Source organism: Phacochoerus africanus, chromosome 3 (genome assembly GCF_016906955.1).
Source record: "Phacochoerus africanus isolate WHEZ1 chromosome 3, ROS_Pafr_v1, whole genome shotgun sequence".
Lineage (NCBI taxonomy): Eukaryota > Metazoa > Chordata > Mammalia > Artiodactyla > Suidae > Phacochoerus > Phacochoerus africanus.
In genome coordinates, this window is record NC_062546.1 from 36598927 (window position 1) to 36620349 (window position 21423).

At 48.7% G+C, this 21423-nt stretch overlaps 1 protein-coding gene across 1 annotated transcript in view; it reads left to right on the forward strand.

Moving 5' to 3' along the window:
• DZANK1 (double zinc ribbon and ankyrin repeat domains 1) overlaps positions 1-11629 on the forward strand; it is a 67638-nt gene extending 56009 nt beyond the window's left edge. The window contains 4 exon segments of the mRNA XM_047771621.1: positions 1311-1391; positions 2308-2435; positions 9847-9921; positions 10645-11629. Coding sequence (XP_047627577.1) covers positions 1311-1391; positions 2308-2435; positions 9847-9921; positions 10645-10774 — 414 coding nt within the window. The 3' untranslated portion in view covers positions 10775-11629.
• Positions 11630-21423: the final 9794 nt, after the last annotated feature.

Here is a 21423-nt window from a genome sequence, read left to right on the forward strand (position 1 = left end):
GTCTGGAAAATAGTATCAGGGTTTAAGGAGAGAGCAAAGCCTCCTGCTCTTCTTCAGGGGAGAGGCGGGAGATACCAGCCATCCTATCTCTTCACAAAGCCTTTTACTAATATGCTGTGAATTCAGCTGCACCCAGTATCTGCCCTCCTGCTGATGCACCCTGGGCATCTGCAGGGCTCCTGGGAGAGAACACACACCTTTGGGTCTGCACCCAGTTTTCTTCTTGGCTTTGACTTCCCTGTCGGTCCCATTCCATCTGCTTGGAATCTTTGGGATTCCTCCCAATTTCTGATCCATGGATGGTACCCTTTCAGAGTTTCCCACGGCTGTTTTGTTCTTCGAGAATATAGACTATGAATAGTTTTAATGGGAGCTTTGGAGAAAGAGACAGTGGGTGCCTGTGCTCACCCACCTTCTTGCCCTGGTCAACCTCTTTGGCTGCGGTAGGGGAACAGACGTGCTTAGTGATGAGCCCAAGGCTGGGGTCTCCGCCGGAGATGGAGACGGACACAGTGTCATCTCTGCCAGAGATGGAGACTGAGGTGGACTCAGCGTCAGTGCTTCCCTCCACCTTCAGTTAAGCCAGGCCCTGGTACCGCTCAGAGGCTCACACTAGCACCTGGCCTGCAGCAGGAGTTCTCCATAGGCAGGATCATACTTAGGCTAATTTGAACACCTTTTTATTTTATTTTACTTTGCAGCATGTTGAAGTTCCCAGGCAAGTGGTTGAATTGGAGCCGCTGCTGCCAGCCTATGCCACAGCCATAGCAACATGAGACCCAAGCCGCATCTTCAACCTACACTATAGCTCATGGCAATGCCAGATCCTTTAACCCACTGAGCAAGACCAGGGATTGAACCCTCATCCTCATGGATACTAGTCAGGTTCATTACCACTGAGCCACAGCGGGAACCCCTGAACACCTTTTAAAGTGTGCAAAGAAAATGTTAGGATTCACCTGGTTGCTCTGCCTAGAAATAGTCACAATGATATTAGTGTGGGGTTTCTGGGTTTTTGTGAGGTTTCTCATTGCATCCTGTCCTTCATAACAGGAAACAGTGTCAGTGGGGTGTCTCTCCCCAAGGCAAGGCTTCAGAGACCGGCAAGATTTACATTAGATGTGCTTATTTGTGCTGCTGGCTGTGAAAGACCACACACACACACACACCACATCACACACCTGCCCCAGGGGTTCAGGACTTACCTGGGAGAAGAAACATTTGCCCTGAAGGTTGAGCCTGGGCCGGTGGGACTTGACAGTAAACGTATTTTACGGCCATGGCAATGACCGCATTCTGTAATCCTGCAGCCTGAAAACATGCTCCTGCTGAAGGAAGTTGGACCAGCGGGGGAAGGAAGAGCCTCTGTGATGGAACAGCTGCTTGATGAGGTCAGTGCAACCACAGCAAGGCTCTCCCAGGACCTCAGCCTGGTGTTCCGCCTCCGTCTCTTTCAGATGGAGGTTTTGTTCTGTATTATGATCATCACAGTGCCGTTTAACTCAAACTGTCTGGAAGTGGGCTCAATGGCTAGTCAAAAACTTTACATTAATTGTTACTTGTTGCTAGTTTTTTTGGCCATCCCCACAGCATGTGGAAGTTCCTGGACCAGGGATCCAACCCAAGCCACAGCAGCAACCTGAGCTACTGCAGTGACAACACTGGGTCCTTAGCCTGATGTGCCACAAGGGAACTCTGCTAATATTTGTTTTCTGTGGGTTTTTTTTTTTTTTCTGCCTCTTTTAGGGCCTCACCTGCAGCATATGGACGTTCCCAGGCTAGGGGTTACATCAGAGCTGCAGCTGCTGGTCTGCACCACAGCAACACAGAGTCCTAGCCACATCTGCTACCTTCACCACAGCCCATGGCAATGCTGGATCCTTTACCCACTGAGCAAGGCCAGGGATTGAACCCACATCCTCATGGATACTAGTCGGGTTCTTTACCGCTGAGCTGCAATGGGAACTCTGCTAATTTTTAATAGGGAAAAAACGAAAAAAACAAAAAAACGGAAAGTGCACAGGAGCTGAAATAACATGTAGGAAGGTGGACAGCATCCCTGGTCTGTGACTCTGTGCGACCTTCCTGTGTCCTAAAGAAGCAAGGTTGTCTGGGTGCCTGACCCTGCTGCCAGGGGAGCTCCGCTTTTGTTTCTCACGTGACCCGGCAGCTCTGTCTGCTTCTGCTTCTCCTCTCTTTTGAGTTAAAGCAGTTTAGTTCCATTGGGATGTTTGTTACCTGGAATGGGGAGTGGATGCTGTGAGTGTGGGCTTTAATGGCGAGTTTGTCCTTTTCCACATCCTACAGGGAGCAGACCCCAACTGCAGTGACAATGAGGACCGCCCCGTCCTTAGCACAGCTGTCATGAACAAGCACCATGAAGCGATTCCGGTTCTTGTGCAGAGAGGAGCAGACGTGGACCAGCAGTGGGGACCGTAAGTAAAACTTAAGGGAGGGAGTGTTCTGGTTCCATGTCGCAGCCAGCTGGTGCCTCGGGGGCTCTGCTGAGCAGAATCAGTGCACGCCCTGTTTAGTTTGAACATTTTAGCCCATTTTGGCCTTAATAATAGACTTAACTGTTTCTATTTTCCAAATCTGGGTAAAAGAAAGTTTTTAAAATGGACTCTCAGATTGTCTGATTTTTAGTAGCTTTTATAAAAATGATCTGTTTTGTTAGTTCATGAATTTATACTGTTGTGGGGCCAGCACCTCCGACCTATTTCCCTCTGGTGTTCAGTCTCCATTTTTGCTTCATCATCATTCTATGAATTGACATTTATTCACCTGTGATCTCATTGCATTGCTTCTACAAGGTTACAGGGTCTATCTGAATGGTGTGTAATAGCTCTTTGTCACTCCTACTGCCTTATCATGGTTACAGTTAGCAAAATTTAGCTCACGAGGAGTTGGGGGAGGGGAGGGAAAACGAGACTGGAGGCCCTCGCCCCAAATAGAGTACAGAGATCTCTTCTTCATTTCCGTTTATGCCAATAGAGGGAAGCAGATTTTTCCACTGAGAGCCAATTCTGTTACATCTGGCTTATGTTCATTAGTTTGAAGGTTTTAGACCTGGGTGGACCTGGCCTTTGCCCACAGCTGAAACGCATAGACCCAGGCACGTGACCTCAAGCCTCCATCATCCCAGGGCTCTGCGGATGGCCACCCAGAGCTCTGACTTGCCTCTGAAAGAGGCTCAGTGACTTTGAATTAAATAAGGTTTAGGAGTTCCCGTTGTGGCGCAATGGTTAACGAATCCGACTAGGAACCATGAGGTTGCGGGTTCGGTCCCTGCTCAGTGGGTTAACAATCCGGCGTTGCTGTGAACTGTGGTGTAGGTCGCAGACTCGGCTCGGATCCCGAGTTGCTGTGGCTCTGGCATAGGCCGGTGGCTATGGCTCCGATTAGACCCCTAGCCTGGGAACCTCCGTATGCCACGGGAGCGGCCCAAGAAAAGGCAAAAAAGACAAAAAAAAAAAAGGTTTAAATTGCTGTTCCCCTCCCCCCGCCCCCAGCCTGTTTAACTAATAGGGAGAAGCAGCCTAGGTGGTCTCTCTATCAGGTACAGTCTGTCAAGTACCTGGGCCGAGAGCAGAAAGCCTCTCCCTTGGGCTTCCGGTTCCCACGCTTCTATCTTTCTAACCAGAATAAATTCATATTTAGCTTAATGGCTAAGGACACCTCTTACCAGCAGAGTTTGGCAACACAGATTCAAGGTCTCACAAGGAGAGGGACACAGAAACAAATGCTGTTTGTTTTCGATTTGTTTTGTTATTGTCTGAGCCTGTAGCATGTGGAAGTTCAGGGCCAGGGATCAAACCTGAGCCACAGCAGCAACCCAAGCCTCTGCAGTGTAGTGAAAACGCTGGATCCTTAACTTGCTGTGTCACAAGAAAACTCCAAATCTGTTTGCTTTTGGACAGTAGCTGCCTTTTTTTTTTTTTTAAATAGCCACATCTGTGGTATATGGAAATTCCCAGGCTAGGGGTTGAATTAGAGCTACAGCTGCCAGCCTACACCACAGCCACAACAATGCCGTATCCTTAACCCACGAGCAAGGCCAGGGATCAAACCCGAGTCCTCATGGATATTAGTTTGTTACTGCTGAGCCACAACGGGAACTCCAGAACTGGATTTAAGTTCTGTTGCTGTTAATAGATGTTATCAAGTCTTCCCAAGCCCAAGTTTTCACGTAAAGAAAGGGCAGATGTGTTCTTTCACTGAGCCATACTCTAGGAAGATGAACTTGGTAAGTTCCCAGACTTTCCTATGTAGAGAAATCACCTAATGTGTCTTAAAATGCACATTCCGTAGATCTGGGTGGGATTGAGGCTGAGATTCTGCATCTCTAACAAGCTCCCGGGAGATGCCAGTGGTGCAGGTGCCACAGTTTTGGGTAGCAAGGATCCAGAGGCTGTCCTTCCAAACAGAGAGATGTGAAGAGGCAGCCCAGCTCGGCCCTCGTAAGGAGATGGCCTCACAGTGCTGTTGGACATGGGACTCACCTGCCTCTGACCCCGGGGCCCCGTGCCTAACAGGTCAGTTATGTTGATCTGATCAAACTAATAATAATATCACCCCCAGCAACAGCCGTATGAAGGCTGATCCCCAAATCTTGATTGCTTGGGGAAACTATTTGTTTAGAACCAAAATGCAGATCTTTGGAAAGTAATGGAAATTCTATCAAAAGGCACATGGCTTTGGAGCTCCCATCATGGCGCAGTGGTTAACGAATCCGACTAGGAACCATGAGGTTGAGGGTTCGATCCCTGCCCTTGCTCACTGAGTTAAGGATGTGGCATTGCCGTGAGCTGTGGTGTAGGTCGAAGATGCGGCTCGGATCCTGCGTTGCTGTGGTTCTGGTGTAGGCCCGTGGCTACAGCTCTGATTAGACTCCTAGCCTGGGAACCTCCATATGCCGTGGGAGCGACCCAAGAAATGGCAAAAAAAAAAGACAAAAAAAAAAAGCGCATGGCTTTGCCATGTTCACTTATTGCTTCTGGGGAATTATGAGGAAAAACTAGCTGATCGCACCACTCAGATATATTTAACACCAGGAGCCTTGGCCAATTAAGTTACGTGGAATTACATGAATGATAAGATCCAAAATTAGATAAGCTCTAAAACCATTGGGGTGGGGGTTCCCACTGTGGCACAGCGGGATCAGTGGTGTCTCTGGAGCACTGCAACGCAGGTTCAATCCCTAGCCTGGCACAGTGGGTTAAGAATCCAGTGTTGCTGCAGCTGCACCGTAGGTCGCAACTGCGGCTCAGACCTGATTCCTGGCCCAGGAACTCCATACGCTGCAGAGAGGCCAAAAAAGAGGAAAAAAAAAATTTAGGGTATTTGGACTCTTAGAGTTCTTTTGCAGCAAAAGCCAGTGAAAGTGTCAAGTTTCTCATTTACTTTGGAAAATGGAAAGCCTTCTCATTAACTGGACAGTTCCGGTTCCAGAGCCCAAATCAGCCAGAGAATGATCCTTCTGCAGATCGATGGAGAGGCTCATAGCTATGTTTACCTGAAGCTCTTTCAATTCATGTGCGTTTCAATCTCGGAGGCAATCCGCCTTCCCTTAATTTATTTGTCAATATTCATTCTTGTCATTGATGCATTCATTTCACTCGTGGTTACTGAGCACCTACTGTGTGCTGATCAACCGTCTAGGCGATGGAGATACAGCTGTGATGAAGACAGACAATACACAAGTAAGCAAATGAATCTTTAACTCCAGAGAATGATAAGTGCTACAAAGAAAAGAAAGCCAGGTAAGAGAAGAGAGGGAGGTGTGGTCAGGAAAGGCCCTACCTCCACCCCCAGGACCAGAGACCCCCTGGAACTAGTCTGGGACAGACCTACTTTAGGTACAAAGAAGTATTGGGGGGTTTCCTCACCAACTTCCTCATTCATTTCTGGTCTCATCAGCTTCACATGGCCTTATTTATGACCAGTCTGGCAGAAATAGTTCTTAAATTGTGTATGTTTATTGAAAGCAATTTAGGAGTTCCCAGTGTGGCGCTGAGAAAATGAATCCGACTAGTAACCATGAGGTTGGAGGTTCAATCCCTGACCTCGCTCAGTGGGTTAAGGAGCCATCATTGCCATGAGCTGTGGTGTAGGTTGCAGACATGGCTCAGATCCTGTGTTGCTGTGGCTATGGCATAGGCCAGCAGCTATAGCTCTGATTCAACCCCTAGCCTGGGAACCTCCATGTGCCTCTGGTGCAGCCCTACAAAGCAAAAAAAAAAAAAAAAAAAAAAGCAATTCATACATACCAAATCACAATTTTTTTCAAAGTAAGACGTGGACATAATTTAAAAAGTGAAACCCTGTGGAAGCACTTAGAAGTCCTCCACTGCCCTCCCTTCTTCAGCTCCAGTTGCTGTCTCCAAGGACAACAGCATCAAAATGTTTTACAAGTCCCTGCAGTCAGCTGCTTCTCTGTCACTAAACAATGCACTGAAACTGATCATTCCTGCTATAGCACGCTTACTGTCTGTTGATTCTTGCTATGATAGATGGTGATTTTCCTTGCTGACCCCACCTTCATGATTTGATCACTCTTACTGTTTTTGGTTCATTAATTATGGTTCAAATATAAATGATATGCCTGAACGCCTAGATTTTGATCCTCAGCTTTCAGTGGTTTCTCTTGACGGACCTGACGTATGTATGTAAGTGCACGAGTGAATGCTGGTGCTCTCTACCTTAACTACTAGCTTTCCTTTTCCTTCCACCTCACAACTTCTGGTAGTATGTGCTTATTTTTACAGTGCTAATCACAGTTATATTTACCTGTGTTAACCTAATGGAGACATCCATTCTTCATCCATAGGTTGATTCCAATAGTTGAAAGGCACAAAGAGCAATTGCATTATAATAGCTACATAGTTATCATTCATTGGTATAATCTGATTACATTTTTTTGTTTGTGGGTTCAAGATAACAGCACTTAGGCCACTCAGAGTACAATTTTCTTACCAGAAATGTCTAATGGATTCTCCTTACACACCATAAATGATTCAGAATCAGGTCACATTTCATTTTCTTTCATAAACCATGAATAACTTTTGCATTTTTGTGTGTCTTTGATTTTCCTGGAATTGCTGATTGCCTTTGTTTTTTCTGGTTGGAAAAAGAACATGCCTTCACCCCATCCATAATCCTATCTGGTTTCTCACTTTTTCAACACTGTTATTCTTAGAGACATTCTTCCTGCTTGAGTTTTGCCTGACAGCTCTCTGGCCCTGCTAAACAGTGGTCATCATGGGAATTTTTTCCCACTGGAATCTATCTGTAGTTATTGTTCACATTTTCCTCTTTCTTGGTTTTGACCCTTGTCAGGCTATAGTGTGGTCTTAGGAACTTCTTCAGAAAGCATATATAGATGAAAACTTTTAAGTCCTTGAATGTCAAAAATGACTTTCTTATGTCTTCACTCATGACTAATACCTTGATATTGATTTCTGTATTCAAAATAATTTTTCCTCAAGTCATAGTAAGCCTTGCTCTCATGATTTCCAGCATCCAGAGCTGCCCATGAAAATTCTATAGCAAATTCTTATTTGTTTTATGACCTGTTTGTTCTTTCTGGAAGCATTTATTCTTGATGTCCTAAAATTTCACAAGGGTATTTTTTTTTTTTTTTGATGTGTGGGGTCCTTCATTCATCCCCTTGACCCCTTCATTTTGAAAAGTCATGTATTTCTTCAGCCCTGGGAAAACTTCTTCTATTATCTCTTTGGTATTTTTCCCCTGCATCTTTTCTATTCTCTCTTTCTAGAATTCTTACTAGTTGGATGATGGACCTCTTGAATTGATCCCCTCTGTCTGTTTTTGTCTTTTTTCCCCATGTTTTTCATCTCCCTTTTTCTATCAGTTTTAAGATTGTTTTTGTTTTTGTTTTGTTTTGTTTTTACTTTTTAGGGCCACACCCTTGTCCTATGGACGTTCCCAGGCTAGGGGTTGAATCAGAGCTGTAGCTACTGGCCTACACCACAGCCACAGCAGTGTGGGATCCAAGCCGCATCTGCAACCTACACCACAGCTCACGGCAATGCCAGATCCTTAACCCACTCAGCAGGGCCAGGGATTGAACCCATGTCTTCATAGATACTAGTTGGGTTAGTTACCACTGAGCCACAACAGGAATTTCTTAAAAGATTTTCTTGACCCTCCTGCTGAATACTTTTATTTCAACAGTCATATTTTTACTTTCTAAAAACTCCTTTTTGCTCTGTTTCTTCCTCGTATATAGTCTTATTTTTAATATTGTCTTCAGTCATTTTAAATTTCTTGTATTTATATATCTTGGTTTTTCTCTTTGCTGCTACAAGTTTTTCTCAGGTATTTGAGCATGGGGAATGGGCTAGATGGGTGGGAAATCTGAGTGTATGACTGTAGTTTATCAACTGGCTGGGGGCTGGCAGTGTGGGTATATGAAGGCTGGAAGTGGGAGCCTTCCCTCTGGGCGTGGCAGATGCTGGCCTGGTTCTCACCAGAAGTTCCATTTATCTCCTTTGGAAAAGAGGCCACCATACTTTTTGTCCACTGGGATAAATTTATGGCTGCAGGTACAGGGAATGGGGTAATGGTGTTAAGAGAAGGATCAGGGAACAGGAGAATGCAGACCTTCAGCTGCTCATCTCATTTCTGTCTTCAGCCATGACTCTCACCTTCCATCACTCCCGCCATTTCCGATCAGGAGCCTCTCGTGAGTTCTAGAATGCAGGTACCACCCCCGTCCTCCATTTCAGCCATCCTCTGCTCCCTCACTGGGTCAAAGCTGGCCAGGTAAGGTGGAAAGATATTCTGGCACATAGTGAAATATGCTGTCTGACCCCTCAGGCCTGCCCTCTGCATTCTGTGATTGCTGTTTATTTTCTTATCATACAAGCCAAACTCACTGAAGCCAAGGTCATTGTCCCTACTCAAGAAGAGGTGTCTCAGGAGTTCCCATCGTGACACAGTAGAAACGAATCTGACTAGGAACCATGAGGTTGCGGGTTCGATCCCCATGAGGTTGCGGGTCCGATCCCTGGCCTCGCTCAGTGGGTTACCGTGAGCTGTGGTGCAGGTCGCAAATGTGACTCAGATCTGGCATTGCTATGGCTGTGGTGTAGGCCGGTGGCTACAGCTCCGACTGGACCCCTAGCCTGGGAACCTCCGTGTGCCGTGGATGCAGCTCTAAAAAAAAAAGAATAGGAGTCTCAGCACTATAAGGTTATTGTCATGTGGACAGCGCCCAAGAATTCAAGCCAAGGGTGAGACCATGTCCAACACGTTCCATAAACTCTTGCAGGAAATATACTAACCTAGTTTTTATTAGCACTTATTAAATTGACTACTAACGAGATCCTTGTGGGGTTTCTCACTTTGAAACAATAAATATGTTGACAGCTTTTCATTTTCTGGCTGGTCATCAATGTTTACCCTCCAAATCCTCCAAGGAAAGAAGCAGAGAGGGGAGAGTCAGGAGCTTTTCCTGGCTTAGTTGAATAGATCAGTGAGGAGTTCCCATCATGGCTCAGCGGTAACGAACCTGACTAGTATCCATCAGGACGCAGGTTCGATCCCTGGCCCTACTCAGTGGGTTAAGGATCCAGCATTGCCATAAGCTGTGATGTAGGTCGCAGAGGTGGCTTGGATCTGGTGTTGCTGTGACTGTGGCGTAGGCCGGCAACTACAGCTCTGATTTGATCCCTAGCCTGGGAACTTCCATATGCCGCAGGCGTGGCCCTAAAAAGCAGGTCAGTGGGTGAACCCAATGCCTCTTTGGTCACCTGCTCCCTCCCCAGCTTCTTGAGGACACTAACCAAGGATTTAGCCAGAGATTTTCTCCCCTCCAAACAGGCTCCAAAATACAGCTCTTCATGAAGCAACCCTGCTTGGCCGGGCAGGAATGGAGTGCATCGCTGCCTTACTGCGGTACGTTCCTTGGCCTCTGAGGGACACTTCTGATGCCACAGTGATTCCCTGAGTTGACCCATGAGGATGTTAGCCAGTCCTGGCTCCTGAACAGCTAACCCAGTGAATAGGTGTCACCATCTGACCATGGCTCGCTCCTAGGGCACTAAAGGCTTTTAAAGGCGCCATGAGGAATTCCCCTTGTGGCTCAGCAGGTTAAGAACCCAACTAGTATCCGCAAAGATGAGGGTTCAATCCCTGGCCTCGCTCAGTGGGTTAAGGACCCGACGTTGCTGCAAGCTGCGGCATAGGTGTCAGATGTGGCTTGCATCTGGCGTGGCTGTGGCTGTGCTGTAGGCCAGCAGCTCTGGCTCTGATTTAGCCCCTAGCCTGTGAACTTCCCCGTGCTGCAGGTGTGGCTATAAAGAGACCAAAAAAAGAGAGAGTTTAAAAAAAAAAAAAAAACCCACAGTGAAAACATTGCCCCCTTAAACCCACTTGGTTGTGGGACATTGACTCAATGGGAACCCACGGCCAGGATTGGTGTTGGACATTTGAAATCACAGAGCCTCTCAGAAGGTCTCAGAGTAGAGCTGCCTTCCAGAGCTGGGTCACGGTGGCCTCTTGGGGAAGGTTTGGGAAGGGGGGGCCACGAGCTCCCAGGCTGGCCTCCGTGGCAGGAAGGGCTTAGACCCTTGGGTTCAGGGATCCACGTGCTTCAGTTCACCCCCATTTCCTTTGCAGATGCAATGCGAGCGTCCAGAAGAAGAATGCACGAGGCCAGACAGCATACGACCTGGCTCTGGAAGCCGCGGATGAGCCTGTCACCTCGCTCTTTGCTGCTCAGCTCGGCCTGGATGACCGTGAGCCCTGAGGGCCCCACAGGCCTCCGTAAAGAAACCACCCAGCTCTAGCTAGTCTTGGTCCGCTTCTTTCCGCAATGTGTATTTGAGCTTTAGAAACTGAGGTCGAGAGGCACTCCTAAGATTTTTAAAAATTGGAGTTCCCTGGTGGCCTAGTGGTTAAGGATCTAGTATCGCCACTGCAGCAGCTCGGGTCCCTGCCGTGGCACTGGTTCCATCCCTGGCCCAGGAACTTCTGCATGCCACAGACATGTCCACAAAAAAAAACATTATGTGACCATATAAGCCACCAATATCACATGAGTATTTCCCCAACATGCCCTGGATGGTGATGAGCTTAACTAACATGCTTTCAGTGGTGTATTGCTGCTTGTCTTCGAACTTGCTTTTAATTTTAATTTTTTTCCCCAGTAGATCCTAGTTACCTATGGCTTTGAGCTAAAAAGTCTAAAATATTGTGTAGTGAAGAGTCTCCCTCCCATGCCTGTCCCACAGCCCCCATGTCCCCTCTGCAGAAGCAGCCAGTGACGCCAGCGTCAACTGTGTCTTTCCAGGAGTAGTTTAGGATTGTAGAAGCGCCTGTGTGTTGTGTACATTCGTGTTCGTGTAGCGTATACGTAAGACGTAAATAATAGAGGTGACACTCATTTATTCTTTCCCCTCTGGTAAGACAACTAGTGGGAAACCCCACACTACCCTGCATGTTCTTGTGCCTAAAATGTCTTGTAAGTGGTTCCAAATTAGTAGATAAAGATTGAGCTTATTGAAAAGTTTCCCCCCTGAGCCGAACTCCTCAATATTCCTCTTGTTCCGGTCTGTTCTGTGGTTGCCAAGTAAGCTTCAAATAAACCAATTGCAGGAATGTGTGATTTGGATCCATTTCTTTTTTCACATTGTCGGTTCTTTCTTTGGGGGAGTAACACTGCTGCAGCTGCGGAGTCTCTAAGTGGTTTCTGTTAACACACGTCGATAGGATATTCATTAATTTCGAGTATTTAGTTCAGGACAGTGAGTAATAGGCTCTGTCCGGGCGGCTGCTGGCATCACCCCCGGCACTTTATCTCCCCAGGTTGGGTGACTTTCTGCAGGGAGAGATGTGTAGTGTCAGACCCGAGGCCCCCCCACCCCCCACCCCAATGCAGGATCGGGCGGCATCGACCCTGGCTTCCTGGGTCACATGTGAGGGTCACCAGTGTCCAGAGAGCCCCGTGGAGTGTGGCCATCTGGATTGGGGTCTGGGTGGTTTGCACTGTGTCTCCGTGTCTTGGCCGGGATGACCTTTCCCAGCATTCTCTTTGTGCAGGAGAAGCTGCACAAGGTTGGTGATTCAGAAGGTGGAAGTGATACAGCGGCCACCTCCCAGGAAGGTGGGTTAGGGCTCCAGCCACCCTGTGGCTGCACCCCGTGGGCTCTGGAATCCACAGTCCAGGAGGAGGGTGTGGTGTCCAACACCAATTCCCCAGCCCTCAGGGAGCAGGGAGCCCATGAACCTATGGATTCCAGAAACCACCCGCTTGGGGTTCTCGGTTGTTGCTTTCATACCCCAGGTGCAGGAACCACACTTCCTTGCATTTTCCACACTTCCCGGGGGAGAGCCCTCCCTCCTTACCTGCGGCCTTCCTGGTGCCAGCTGCCAGGCACAGGAATCCCGAGCCATACCTGACCCCTCACACTGGGGCCCTTTTCTCTCACTAAGGCCCACAGCCTACACGAATCACCCTTGAATCTCACTCTTTCAGGATCTAACCTCATCTAAAAAGTAAACAGGTAGCTTAATACTTAAGATGCCACAGCACAAGTTCAAACCAGGAACTTTCTTGATGAACTTCTACAAGGTTACATAAAACATCAACATCAAGGAGTTCCCGTTGTGGCTCAGTGGTTAACGAATCTGACTGGGAACCATGAGGTTGTGGGTTTGATCCCTGGCCTTGCTCAGTGGGTTAGGATGCGGTATTGCCGTGAGCTGTGGTGTAGGTCACAGACGCAGCTCGGATCCCGTGTTGCTGTAGCTCTGGCAGCTACAGCTCCGATTAGACCCCAGCCTGGGAACCTCCATATGCCCCAGGCGCAGCCCTAAAAAGACAAAAACAAACAAACAAAAAACCACATCAACACTGAACTACGTGGTTGGAAGAAAACTGGAATCAAATCCATGTTTTAGGAGTTCCCGTCGTGGCACAATGGAAATGAATCCGACTAGGACCCATGAGGTTGTGGGTTCCATCCCTGGCCTTGCTCAGTGGGTTAATGATCCAGCGTTGCCGTGAGCTGTGGTGTAGGTCGCAGACGTGCCTCAGATCTGGCGTTGCTGTCACTGTAGTGTAGGCCAGCAGCTATAGCTCCGATTGGACCCCTAGCCTGGGAACCTCCATATGCTGCAGGTGTGGCCCTAAAAAACAAACAAACAAAAAATCTGTTTTAAGTTAGGGCCTGTTTTCAAAAATCATGGATTTCTTTTTGTCCTTTATGAGGCTCTATTTTTCTCTGCCTAATGAGAGTGTATCAGGGCTTGATAAGGGCGCCAAGCCACTCTATTTAGTAAGGACTTTATGATAAAGTCATTAGACTGTGAGTGGCTGTGGGATCGAGTGAGTCTGACTGTGGCTCAGATGCGCCGTAGTCAGCAGTGGGGAAGGAAAGCGGGCACCACGTAGGGATGAGCAGAGCCGAAGGAAACCCCTGGGACACATCTCCCTCCCTCTCCGCATGGTTACTGGTGTCGTGTAGGAGATCCTGGGCCATTCTCCATGGAGCTTGTTCTGGGGTGGGCTCTCCAGCAGCAGATGCTGACACAGCGTGGGACAAAAGAGGATGTGTGTTTAGGGGGGATCCATACATGTGAAAGGAAGGAGCAGGATGGTTCCGAGGGAGAAGCTGGCGGGCCTGCAGCTCAGCCAGAGCCCAGCCATCCCCAGGTGTGCACTGGAGAGGAGGCCTGTGTCCTGCTGCATCTTGATAGCTTCAGCTCAGCCACCAGGTGAGAGCCAGCCAGGAAGGGCAAGTCCAGAGTCTTCAGGACAGGTGTCAGGAAGGACAGCCTAGCACTTCCTGGGCTTGAGCGGAAGCTGCTGGCCACCTGCAGAGTTTCCTCTTCTCCAGGGAGGTCTCAGTTCTGCATCTAAGGCCTTTCAACTGATTGAATCAGAGCAGTGAGGGGAGTCTCCCTTAAAGTCAGCTAATTATGAACTGTAATCACACCTACAAAATACCTTCCCAGCAACCCCTAGGTTAGTGTTTGATTGAATATTTGGGGACTGGCCTAGACAAGTTGACACAAACACACCATCATAGCCTCTACCACAATGTCTTTTTTTTTTGGGGGGGGGGGTCTTTTTAGGGCCGTGCCGGCAGCATGTAGAGGTTCCCAGTTGAATTGTAGCTGTAGCCGCTGGCCACACCACAGCCACAGCAACTCCAGATCCAAGCCGAGTCAGTGACCTATGCCACAGCTCATGGCAACGCCAGATCCTTAACCCACTGATCGAGGCCAGGGATCGAACCTGCATCATCATGGATCCTAGTCAGATTCGTTCTGCTGAGCCACAGTGGGAGCTCCACAATGTCGCTGTTACCTTCTTTTTCCTACCCCTCACTTGAATAGAATTGGTAACACTGTGTACATTTTTTTCATTATTTGTATAAGGCTGTAACATTTTTTCTGCATATCATTTTTGGAAGTTGCATGGGTTTTTGGTTCATAACATTCTCAAGGTCTTCTTTTTTTGTGTTTACATTCAGACTTAATTGTTAACTTCTTGTTTGCCCACCACTCTTTTGAAGTTTGAAAGTGAAGCCAGTCCATGGTAAGCAAGCTCCTTGCCCTCTGCAAATGCCAAAGTGCTGAGGGGGTGAAAACATTATTTGCTCAGATGAAGCTGAATTCCTTCCCCTCTCCACTATGCCCCTAAACTGTCTTTTGAGAGGGATCAGAGTGATCTGAAGCTCAATCCCCATCACCTTCAGACCAGTAGCCCACCACTAGGACCCCTCCCAGGGTAGAAGTTACTTTATTTACTTTATTGAAAAGTTTCCCCCCTAAGCCGAACTCCTTTTTTTAGGGCTGCACCTGCAGCATATATTGGTTCCCAGCCTGGGGGTCGAATGGGAGCTGTAGCTGCCAGCCTACACCACAGCCACAGCAATGCTAGATCTGAGCAGCATTTGCAACCTACACTACAGCTCACAGCAACACCAGATCCTTCACCCACTGAGAGAGGCCAAGGATTGAACCTCCATCCTCGTGGATACTAGGCAGATGGGTTTCCGCTGAGCCACGGCAGGAACTCCCTAGAAATGACTTTAAATGAAGTGGACTGGAATTCCCACTGTTGTGTAACAGGATCTTCTGTGTCTCTGCGGTGCCAGGACACAAGTTCAATCCTCAGCCCGACACAATGCGTTAAAATATGCAGTGTTGCGGCAACTGTGGCAGAGTTGGAAACTGTGGCTTGGATCTGATCCCTGGCCCAGGAACTCTATATGCCGTGGGGCAGCCAAAAATGAAAAAAAAGAAAAAAAATTCTGAGGTGGACTGGAGGTGGGGAGGGGTCGCTTCATTCATTAATTATGTTTATTTAAAAATATATATATAGCAGTTATTTCAATAAAATTAAAAAAAATAAAAAATATGTAGCAGACAGGAATCCCACAGTTATTTATTGTTTTTTCTGTATGAATGTCAGTCTCCAGGCCCCCGATAGGGACTCCCCATGTTTCCAGTTGGGTGGTGATAAACAGCCTGATTTTTAGATTCATCTCCCCGGTGCAGCAAGAGCCTGAGGAATTTTACTTCTGACCCAGACACTCAACACAAGAAATGGTATTCCTGGAGTTCTATTGGCAACAACGGGAATCATAAGAATATGATTAGTATTCATGAGGATGGGGGATTAATCCCTGGCCTCACTCTGTGGGTTAAGGATCCAGCGTTGCCATGAGCTGTGCTGTAGGTTGCAGATGCGGCTCAGATCTGGCATTTCTGTGGCTGTGGCCTAGCCTGGGAACTTCCATATGTCACAGGTGCAGCCCTAAAAAAAAAAAAAAAGAAAAGAAAAGAAACTGTATTCCTTTCTACAGCTCCCTCCCCAGCTTCAGCCTGCATCTCCTGCTTTTCCTCCTCTGATGAGGAGGGGGTGAGAGGAAGAGGTGATCCCTGGAGTATTTCCCAAGCACTTGTGGACTCGCAGTGGAGGGAGGCATCCTTAAACACGATTCCCTGGAGTTCTCACTGTGGCTCAACAGGTCAAGGACCCAGTGCCTCTGTGAGGGTGCAGGTTTGATTCCTGGCCTCGCTCAGTGGATTAAGTAAGTAAGGATCCTGTGTTGCAGCGGATGCGGCTCATATCTGGAGTTGCTGTGGCTGTGACATAGGCCAGCCGCTGCCGTCCCATTTGACTCCTAGCCTGGGAGCCTCCATGGGTCGCAGGGGCAGCCCTAAAAAGAAAAAAGAAAACCATATTTTCCTGTAACATTTCCACAGTCAGGATTGATCCACATTCTCTCCCCCAGTGTGGTGGGTGCGTCTCATTTATTTTTCTCCTTCTCCCATCAAATTTTCTTTCCTACTTTCTCCAAGCATGAAAAAAAAAAGCTGATGAAATCTGCTCTGTTCTTTTCTAAGTAGTCAAAGAGGGGGTTGCCTTTAGAGGGACATGCGTGTCCTCCCTTCAGCAAGTGTATTCTGTTTCCCAGTTGCGATTCCCTTCAGATTTGGGGGAGGTATTAGAGATTTTGAGAATTTGACTGTTCGGATCCTTCCCCTAGGCTGCTTTGATGAGGGAGGTCATTAGCCTCAAGTATGAGACACCTAACTTCTAGAAACTCCCATTTCTGAACACCCTTTGCTCTGAAGTTTGAATTGTGTGGGTATTGCTTGTATTTTTACATATTTGTTCATAATTGTATTGGGTTTAATGAGAGGCCCTGGCTCTGTGCTAGTTTCATTCCATCTTACCCCAGCAGCCCTGTGCATTCAGAAATTCTGCACTTACTCCCTGCACCAACCGACAGTGCTCCAGGAGCGTCCACAGCTCACCCACAGACTCACCACAGCAGGGATACTCCAGTTGTAGGAACACTGCTGTCTCTTCTCTCTCAACCCAAGGCCAGGCAAACGGTACGTTCTCAGTAAATAAATATCTTCAGTACTTATTGCTGTATTAACAAATCACTCTAAAACTTAGCTGCTTAAAATAATAAAACATTGGAATTCCTGCTGTGGCACTGTGGGTTAATGATCTGGCTTGTCACTATGGAGGAACCGGTTTGATTCCTGGCAGGGCACCGTGGGTTAAGGATCTGGCATTGCTGCAGCTGTAGGGTCGAAGTTCCAGCTCGGATTTGATCCCTGGCCTGGGAACTTCCATATGTCATGGAGGCAGCCAAAAAAGAAAAAATGAAATAAAAAAATAAAACATTATTGTGTTGTAGTTTCTGTGAGTTAAGAATTCAGAGTTCCATGGAGTTCCCGTCATGGCTCAGTGGTTAACGAATCTGACTTGGAACCATGAGGTTGCAGGTTTGATCCCTGGCCTCACTCAGTGGGTTAAGGATCCAGCACCGCTGTGAGCTGTGGTGTAGGTTGCAGACGTGGCTCAGATCCTGCGTTGCTGTGGCTGTGGTATAGGCCGGTGGCTACAGCTATGATTAGACCCCTAGCCTGGGAATCTCCATATGCTGTGGGTGCGGTCCTAGAAAAAAGACAAAAAAAAAAAGAATTCAGAGTTCCCATCGTGCCTCAGTGGTTGGCAAACCCGACTAGTATCCATGAGGACAAGGGTTCGATCCCTGGCCTCACTCAGTGGGTTAAGGATCCAGTGTTGCTGTGAGCTGTGTAGGTCGCAGATGAGGCTTGGATCTGATGTTGCTGTGGCTGTGGTGTAGGCCGCAGTTGCAGCTCCGATTTGACCCCTAGCCTGGGAACTTCCATATGCTGCAGGTGCGGCCCTAAAAAAAAGACAAAAAAAAAAAAATTCAGAAGCAAGTGAGCTGGGTTCTGCTGATTTGGGGTCTCTCATGAGGTGGCGGCTGAGATGTTGCTGAGGGTCTCAGTCATTTGAGGGTTTGAGTGGGGCCATAGGATGTGTTTCCAAGATGGCTTGCTGACTTGGTGCTGGTTTTTGTCACCAGGGCTTCTTTCTTCCAAGTGTGGTCCTCTCCACGGGTGGGTTGAGTGGCCTCACAACCTGGAGGCCCATCTCCCTTCAAGTGAGGGGTCTGAGGAGAGCGAGGCAGAACCCAGCTGTCTTTTATCACCTTGCCCCAGGACCACTCACTGTCATCCCCACGGCATCCTGCTGTGCTCAGCTCCACAGGCTGAGAGAGGCAAGGACACAAGGGCATGACTACCAGGAGGTAAGCATCACATGGGGGCCATTCTGGAAGCTGGCTACCTCAGTGAATAAATAAACAGAACAGGAGTTCCTGTCGTGGATCAGCGGAAACGAATCTGACTAACGTCCATGAGGACGCAGGTTCCATCCCTGGCCTCGCTCAGTGGGTTAAGGATCCAGTGTTGCCATGAGCTGTGGTGTAGGTTGAAGACTTGGCTCAGATCCTGCATTGCTGTGGCTGTGGTGTAGGCCAGCGGCTACAGCTCTGATTCGACCCCTAGCCTGGAACCTCCACATGCCTCTGGTGTGGCCCTAAGAAAAAGCAAAAAAAAAAAAAAATAATAATAATAATGAATGAATAAATAGGAGTCGATTAACAGGTTATCTAGAGAATAAGGTTCTACACTTGTCAATAAGTTTCAGAAAACACCCTCAACCTTTTCAGAGGTACTAGGAACAGAAGGTTGTTGTGTAAATAAATATAAAAAGCATACATCAGGGAGTTCCTGTTGTGGTGCAGTGGTTAACGAATCCAACTAGGAACCATGAGGTTGCGGGTTCAATCCCTGGCCTTGCTCAGTGGGTTAAGGATCTGGTGATGCCGTGAGCTGTGGTGTGGGTGGCAGACACGGCTCGGATTCTGCATTGCTGTGGCTCTGGCATAGGCTGGTGGCTACAGCTCCGATTCGACCCCTAGCCTGGGAACCTCCATATGCTGCAGGAGCAGCCCAAGAAAAGGCAAAAAGACAAACAAACAAACAAACAAAAATCAATAAAGAATTAAGAATTAGATATCAGCTCTTTTTATTAGTTTTTTCTCTTTATGGCCACACCTGCAGCATATGGAAGTTCCCAGGCCAGGGAGCAAATCCAAGTCACTGTGCCACAGCAGGAACTCCTATTGTTTGTTTTTTCTTTGATGTTCAGCCCAGATTCATGCTCTTCTTTTCCTGCAAACTGGGGATACCAAGCACTGTGGACCAGGTGTGATGGGCAGAAACCTACAGGGACTCCCAGTGAGTCATGCTCTTGTACTCTTCCCTCCCAGAGGGGCCTGTGAGTACTGCGGGATGTCCCTTCTGTGATTGGGTTGGGTTCTGCGGCAAAGGTGGGGTGATTCTGTGATGTCATGAAAAACCACCATCAATTGATGTAACGTTAACAAGGGAAATTGTGCTCGGTGGACCTGGCCTAATTGGTGGAGCCTTTAAAAGAACATCTCAAGGTCAGAGACACGAAAGAGGAGAGTCTCTGGGTCTTGAAGCAAACTGACTTTGTGGGGACTGATGTGCAGCCTCCTGGAGCTGAAGGCCTTGCTGCTGGGGACTGAACTCTGCCAACAACCCGAGACTGTGGAAAAGAATCATGAGTCACAGTGAGGTCAAGCCCAGTGACACCGTGACTATGGCCTGGGTGACCCTGCATGGCAGGGGAGGTCTCAGCCTGGCTGTGCCCAGGCTCCTCACCCTCGGAAACCTCCAGGTAAGACATGTGGGTTGTTTGTGACAGTACATTACCCAGCACAGAGCTCTTCCTAAGGAGGTCTGTGCGATGCTTTCTGTTTCCAGGCCCAAAGGTGAGGACCGTGTCTCAGAGCGTGGAGCCTAAGTCCCAGCACAGGCTTCTGCCTGGTGACATTGCAGCAAGACCTTCCAGGTGAGGGAGGCAGGGCCTGAGCTCTTGGTTGGGGAGAGGATCCGGGCCACCTGCCTGGTGGGGTGGGGGCCACAGGGGGCCTGTCTGCCCTCAGCCCTCCTGCCTCCCAGCTTGGCAGACACCTACAGCCCATCCGGGGTCACTGCCACCGGCCAAGGCCACCGAGCAGGACTCCCTCCCACCCAGGCTGCAGCCGGACCCCGGGAGGCCCTTCTTCTGCTCAGGTAATTCCTCAAGCCTGAAGTCCTGTCACCTGGGGCAGCAGCACTCAAGAGTTACTAGGTTCTGTCCCTTACTCCTCTGCACGTGCACCTGCACCGTGCAGTTTCTGTCCTCTGAGGGTGAGATGACATGCAAAGCTGTGACCTTGCTCTTTGCTTTCCTTCTGTCTTTTCCCTTTTCCAGGGCCTTTGGCTTCAGCACTGATGGGCTTTCAGATCACGTTGCTTAGCTCTCTGTCACCACCCGCCTGGGGCCACCCCAGCACATTCCCCATGCCCCCCGCTGCCACTGTGCCTAGGATGGCCACACCCACCCAACTGGGATGGTGCCCACTGGGTCCCCACCCCATCTTCCCACCTCCCAACCCAGCCCTTGCTCAGGCCTAGCCTCCCCTCCCCCACCCCCTGTCCCTCAGCCTCCTCCCTCCCATCCTGCAGGTGTCCTGCCTTTCACTATACCTGTGGGAAATCCAAACACCCTTCCCAAGTTGCCTGGGCCCTCCTGGAGGCCGTGGCCTCCACCCCAGCCTCTTTTCTGCCTCTGCTCCTGAGATCTGACCTGGCTTCCTAAAATTTACCTAGCCTCTCTGAGCCCTGGGTCTGGGCAGGTGCAGGCGCCCTCCTGTCCTTCCAGCAGAGATGACCAGTCCATATGGCACTTTCCTGGCCACATGCCCATGTCCTGAGAGACAAGACACCTGTGGGCACTGAATTCTGGTGCCTCCTTCCAGTTTTTGGAAACTGAAACTACAAGTAATGAGTCAAATCCATTTCACCTACCATCACTGATCAAGGGGTGGGGAGGGGGTTGTTTGTCTGGTGGGGGAGGGGGTTTGGCCATGCCTGTGACATGTGGAGGTTCCCAGGCCAGGGACTGAACCCACACCACAGCAGCAACTGGAGCCCAGCGGTGACACCACAAAGTCCTTAACCTGCCGAGCCACCAGAGAACTCCTCCAGGTCGTTTTAAGACTTGCACATCCTCTAAGAAGCACAAAGCCTAAACAATAAAGTGTTTACCCAAATTGTTTTCCAGAAACTTGGATGCAGCTGTGTCTGTTTGAGCTGAGCCAAGTCAGACTGGAGAACCACCACCCTCCAACTGGGCATGCGCCAGGGTCAGCACATGGGCCAGTATCAGCTGGTGACCTTTGAAGCGTGCGAGGCCTGTAGTTTAATTACAGCTGCGCAGAATGATCTCCATCATTGCACCTTTTTCCAATCACCTCTCCCCATGCCTCAGACCATGCTGCTGCCTGATTCGTTATCCCATAAATACCCCCAGCCCCTTGTTTTCTGGAGGCGGGGTTTTGCTTTCTTTCTGTCTCCTCGTTTAGCTGCCTTGCAACTCAACCCTCTACTGCAAACGTCAGCATTTACATGTGGGCTTGCTGGGCCAAAGGAACCTGGTATGCTAACAGCACACTCTTAGCAAATAGCTGTTGAGAA